This window comes from Prionailurus viverrinus, unplaced genomic scaffold, assembly GCF_022837055.1.
Source record: "Prionailurus viverrinus isolate Anna unplaced genomic scaffold, UM_Priviv_1.0 scaffold_35, whole genome shotgun sequence".
In the NCBI taxonomy this organism is placed as follows: domain Eukaryota; kingdom Metazoa; phylum Chordata; class Mammalia; order Carnivora; family Felidae; genus Prionailurus; species Prionailurus viverrinus.
The window spans coordinates 4892899-4897649 of NW_025927605.1; the positions used below are offsets into that span (position 1 = coordinate 4892899).

General features: G+C 48.3%; 1 protein-coding gene across 2 annotated transcripts; it reads left to right on the forward strand.

Moving 5' to 3' along the window:
• The first annotated feature begins 2920 nt into the window (after positions 1-2920).
• MIEN1 (migration and invasion enhancer 1) lies at positions 2921-4308 on the forward strand. Of its 2 annotated transcripts, XR_007149432.1 has the most exons (5): positions 2921-3053; positions 3157-3254; positions 3697-3773; positions 3859-4041; positions 4176-4308. XR_007149432.1 is itself a non-coding variant. In XM_047845696.1 (4 exons), exons 1-4 carry the CDS (start codon positions 2965-2967, stop codon positions 3940-3942), a joined length of 348 nt encoding a protein of 115 aa, XP_047701652.1. In that variant the 5' UTR covers positions 2921-2964; the 3' UTR covers positions 3943-4308. The 2 variants fall into 2 exon arrangements, 1 of the variants encoding a protein (XP_047701652.1); XM_047845696.1 differs by having other exon boundaries at positions 3859-4308.
• The last annotated feature ends 443 nt before the right edge of the window (positions 4309-4751 follow it).

A 4751-nucleotide genomic window follows, 5' to 3' on the forward strand; every position in this document is an offset into this window, starting at 1 on the left:
GTTTAAGAGCCATCCATCCTGTCTGTCCAGACAGGCAGGAACTATGGGCAGAGGCCAGACCCTGCAGTGTCTCTCTGGGCTTGAGCAGAGGCGAAGAGAAGTGGGCAGATTTATATTTTGGAAAGATCGCTCTGGATGTTGAAGGATGGGGTAGAGAAGGAAGCCAGAGTCGGAAGGCTGAGTGCTGTAGGATTCCATGTATAGGCTTTCTGGAGGGGGTGGAACCATAAGGACAGAAAGCAGATCTGGGGTTGGGGAAGAGGGATCGGGGTTGACTGCAAAGAGCACAGGGACTTGTGAGGAGGTAATGGAGCTGTTCTGTATCTTGGTCATGGTGGTGGATATACAACTATATGTTAGGACTCACAGAAAGCGGGGCGCCTGGGTGGCCAGTCGGTTAAGCGTCCGACTTCAGCCAGGTCACGATCTCGCGGTCCGGGAGTTCGAGCCCCGCGTCGGGCTCTGGGCTGATGGCTCAGAGCCTGGAGCCTGTTTCCCATTCTGTGTCTGCCTCTCTCTCTGCCCCTCCCCCGTTCATGCTCTGTCTCTCTCTGTCCCAAAAATAAATAAACGTTGAAAAAAAAAAAATTAAAAAAAAAAAAAGGACTCACAGAAAGGTACACTCAAGAGGGCAAATTTTACTCTGTATAAGTTATAGCTGAGTTTTTTTTAATAAAAAAAAAGAAACGGCAACAAAAAAAGAATAGTTTTATATGTTAATGGAATAGAATCAAAAGTCCAAATATAAACCCTTACATTTCTGGCCAAATGATTTTTGACAAAGGTGCAAAGACAATTCGGGGGGGGGGGGGGAGATTAGTTTTTTCAATAAATGGTTCTAGGACAATCAACATGCCAAAAGATGAATTTAGATCGTTGCCTCACACAATCTACAAAAATTAACTCAAAATAGATCCTAGACCTAAACGTGAGAGCTAAAATGAAACCTCTGAAGAAACCATGGGGAAAAAAATCTTCATGACCTTGAGTTAGGCAGAGATCTTAGGTGCAACAGCAAAAGCACAAGTAACAAATGAAAAAATCAGTAAATTATACGTCATCAAAATAAAATTCTTTTTGCACTTCAAAAGACACCATTAAGAAAATTTAAAAAACAAAACAAAACACCTGTTAAAGACTGGGGGAAAATGTTTGCAAATCATATATCTGCTTAGGGACTTCGTATCCAGAATATATAAAGTACTCTTATGAATCAATAATAAAGAAACAAACAACCCAATTAAAAACGGGCAAAAGATTTGAAGAGATGTTTTTCCACATAAGATAGAAGGATGGCTAATAAACACATGAAAAGGTGCTCAACATCATTAGTCATTAGAGAAATGCAAATTAAAACCACAATGAGATACCACCCCACGCCCACCAGGATGGCTATAATCAGAGACAGACAATAAGCGTTGACAGGGATATGGGTAAACAAATCCTCATATAGCTGATGGGAATGTAAAATGGTTACAGGTACTTTGGAATAACAGTCTGGCAGTTTCTCAAAAAGTTAAACATACCATGCAACCCAGCAATTCTACTAAAGAAATGAAACACATGTACCTACAAAGACACTTGGGCGTTCATAGCAGCATTATTCAAAATAGCTAAAAACTGGAAACTGGAAACTCAAATGGCCATCAACTGGTATTGAATAGATAACCAGAAGGTGGCATATCTATACGATGGGATACTGCACACCAGCAAAAAGGAAAAAAACTACTGTACGTGATATAGCACGGATGAACCTCAAAAACTTTACACTGAACAGGGGTGCCTGGGTGGCTCAGTCTGTCCAGTGACCCATTCTTGGTTTAGGCTCAGGTCATGATCTCTTGGGGCTCATGGGTTCAAGCCCCGTTTTGGGGCTTGTCCCAAGCCTGCTTGGGATTCTTTCTCTTTCCATTTCTTTCTGCCTCCCCCCACCCCCTCTCAAAACTAAATAAACATTAACACACACACACACACACACACACACACACACACACAACTTTATACGGAATGAAAAAAAGCCAGAAGCAAAAAAATGGATATTATAGCATTCCATTTATATTAAATGTCCAGAAAAGGCAGACAGAAAAGTTTATAGACAGAAAGCAGATCAGTGGATGCCTAGGGCTGGAGCCAGGAGCTGGACTGACTGCATACACGCAGGAGTGACCTTTCTAGGTTGATGGAAAGGTTCTGTAACTGGATTGTAGTGGTGGTGGCACAATTCTATAAACCACTGAATCTGTTTTTAAAATGCATGGTTTGAAGAGATGCTGATGTAGGTAACCTGTTAGGATATTACGGTGGGACTCCGGGGAGGAAAAAGGCAGCGAGACAGCCTCCATATTTGGAGTTGGAAAATGGGAATGATGCCGGCCCTGTAGTGAGAGCAGGATGAGATAGGGGAGGTGCAGGAACAGGACAGGAGAGATGGGAGCATGGAGCTTGAGGAGTGGAAACCCCGAAGCCTAAGGGTCCCAAATGCAGGGGAGAGGCCGTCACTGCCCCGCTTTTGCTTACAGTTTTGGAGCTTAAGAATCAGAAGTACTTGAGTGCTTAACCATGAGATGGTTTAAAAAGTCATCAGCATGTTTGCAAGAAACGGCAACCATTCCACACCATCCGCCAACCCCAGGCCGAGTCCGCTTGCCCCATCACTTTCGCTTCCTTTTGTAACCTGGGAAGCGCTTTACAGTCTAAGATATTTCAGTAGGTTATATAAGACGGTGACGTCCAGCAGATACGAGGTGCGGGGAAAGCCTGGAGCTCTGAAAAGGTGGTCTGCACGGGTCCACCCAGCCCAGAGTCCTCAAACCGAGGATACGGTCAAAACGCAGCAGTAACTGCGGCCTGCAGGAGGCGCCCGGACGTAGCGCGCGGCCCGCCCCGCCCAGCGGCCCCGCCCCGTCACGTGCCCGCGGCGTCGCGTCACACCCGGAAGCAGCGGCTGGAGCGGAGTCGGGAGCAATGAGCGGGGAGCCGGGGCCGACGTGTGAAGCGCCCCCTCCCGGGGAGATTGAACCGGGTAGTGGGGTCCGCATCGTAGTGGAGTACTGGTGAGCGTCTCCAGCCTGTGGGGTGTCCGGGCCGGACGGGGGTGGGTCTACGGGAGGCCCCTCCCCCGAGAACCCAAGCGGACCCCAAGCGTCTTGTCCCTAGTGAACCCTGCGGATTTGAAGCGACCTACCTGGAGCTGGCGAGTGCCGTGAAGGAGCAGTATCCTGGCATTGAAATCGAGTCGCGCCTTGGAGGCACAGGTGAGGCCCACAGAACACCTGCTGAGTCAGTGTTCTAAATCTCAACTCTACCACTTTCTAGTTCTGGAATTGGCTGTTTTATATAGTGTCCAACAGTGTCTGGCAAATGTCCAACCAATTCGAGTCCCCTCCCAAAGGTGAAGGCGTTACAGATGAAGCCTGTAGGGAAAAACGGGGGAGACTGCAAAAGTGTGGGGTTGGAGGGGAGGGATTCTTTCATTGAGTTATGAAGCCTGAGTTCAAAGGAAGGACACACAGGTGATGCCTCCCTCAGGTTCCTTTGGCTTGAGTCAGGGCTTGGAAATGGCTTAAATAACAAGAGTCTCTAGTGGGGCTGGTGGGGACATGAAGGAGCCTGTGTGAAGTCTAAGAAGTGTGGAGAGTCTCTCCAGACTTGTCTGTTCTCAGCATACAGTTCATTCATTGATTTATTTTATACCAGGGGCCTTTGAGATTGAAATCAATGGACAGCTGGTGTTCTCCAAGCTGGAGAATGGGGGCTTTCCTTACGAAAAAGATGTGAGTATTTACAATGTTGGGAGGCCTCTGTTCACCCTGCCCCTGCAGTGCATCATCCCATTCCACGTGTCTGCCCTCTCTCTAGCTCATTGAGGCCATCCGAAGAGCCAGTAACGGAGAACCCCTAGAAAAGATCACCAACAGCCGTCCTCCCTGTGTCATCCTGTAACTACACGTGATTCCGGGTTCCTGCTCTGTTCTGAGACCCACACCTTGGTCTCCCCTTTGGTCCTGCTGAGGGCTCCCCACTGCCCTCACTTAGCTCCTGGTAAGCTAGGAGACTCTGGCCTCCACTTTGTCCCTTTGGGTACCAGGAGGGAATAGAAGCTGTTGTGGTCTTAGGGGTGGGAGAGAGACCCTCTCCGTGGACCTTTCCATAGCCACCTTCTACCCCCTTTCTAGGATCAGTGCCCAAGAAAAGTCTGCTCCCCGCCTCCAGCTTAGCCATACTGGTCAAATGCCACCACAGTTATAACTTATTTTCCACTAGCCCTGGGCAATGTCAGCTATTGGCAATAAAGTGGCACTACAAATACCTGTGCCCAACTAGTGTGTTTTTGTTCAGCGGATGTGGGGGATAGTAGCAGAGGCCAGCCCAGCCTTTATACCACCAGAGTGGCTATGCTGGGTGGGTGGGCTTTCTGGATAGCTACTTCTATTTCATTTCCTCTCTCATAGCCGAGGCAAGGAAAATGAGTCACGCAGTAGGTACTGCCTTCTCCTGCCTCTGTCCCCCCCCCCCCCCCACTGCCCCTATCCATAGGGAATAACCCCATTCTGGTGGGTGGCCTTAGGAATTCATTTTTTCTCAGCAAGAATGATCTGGTTGTCAAAGGGCTCTTGAGCCTGGAAAAGAGCCTCCTCATTCAAGCTTTCTCGAGATTTCTAGCCACTCCCTCCAGGAAAAGATGACTTGAGTGTAAGGAGGTGAGCTTAGGGTGGGCACAGAGCCACCCCAGACATAGGCTGGTGCCCAGC

Coding starts and splice junctions, on each gene's coding strand:
- MIEN1 (XM_047845696.1), top strand. CDS start 2,965: ATGAGCGGGGAGCCGGGGCCGACGTGTGAAGCGCCCCCTCCCGGGGAG. Junction 3,255..3,696: donor GTCGCGCCTTGGAGGCACAG/GTGAGGCCCACA, acceptor ATTTTATACCAG/GGGCCTTTGAGATTGAAATC. Junction 3,774..3,858: donor GCTTTCCTTACGAAAAAGAT/GTGAGTATTTAC, acceptor CCCTCTCTCTAG/CTCATTGAGGCCATCCGAAG.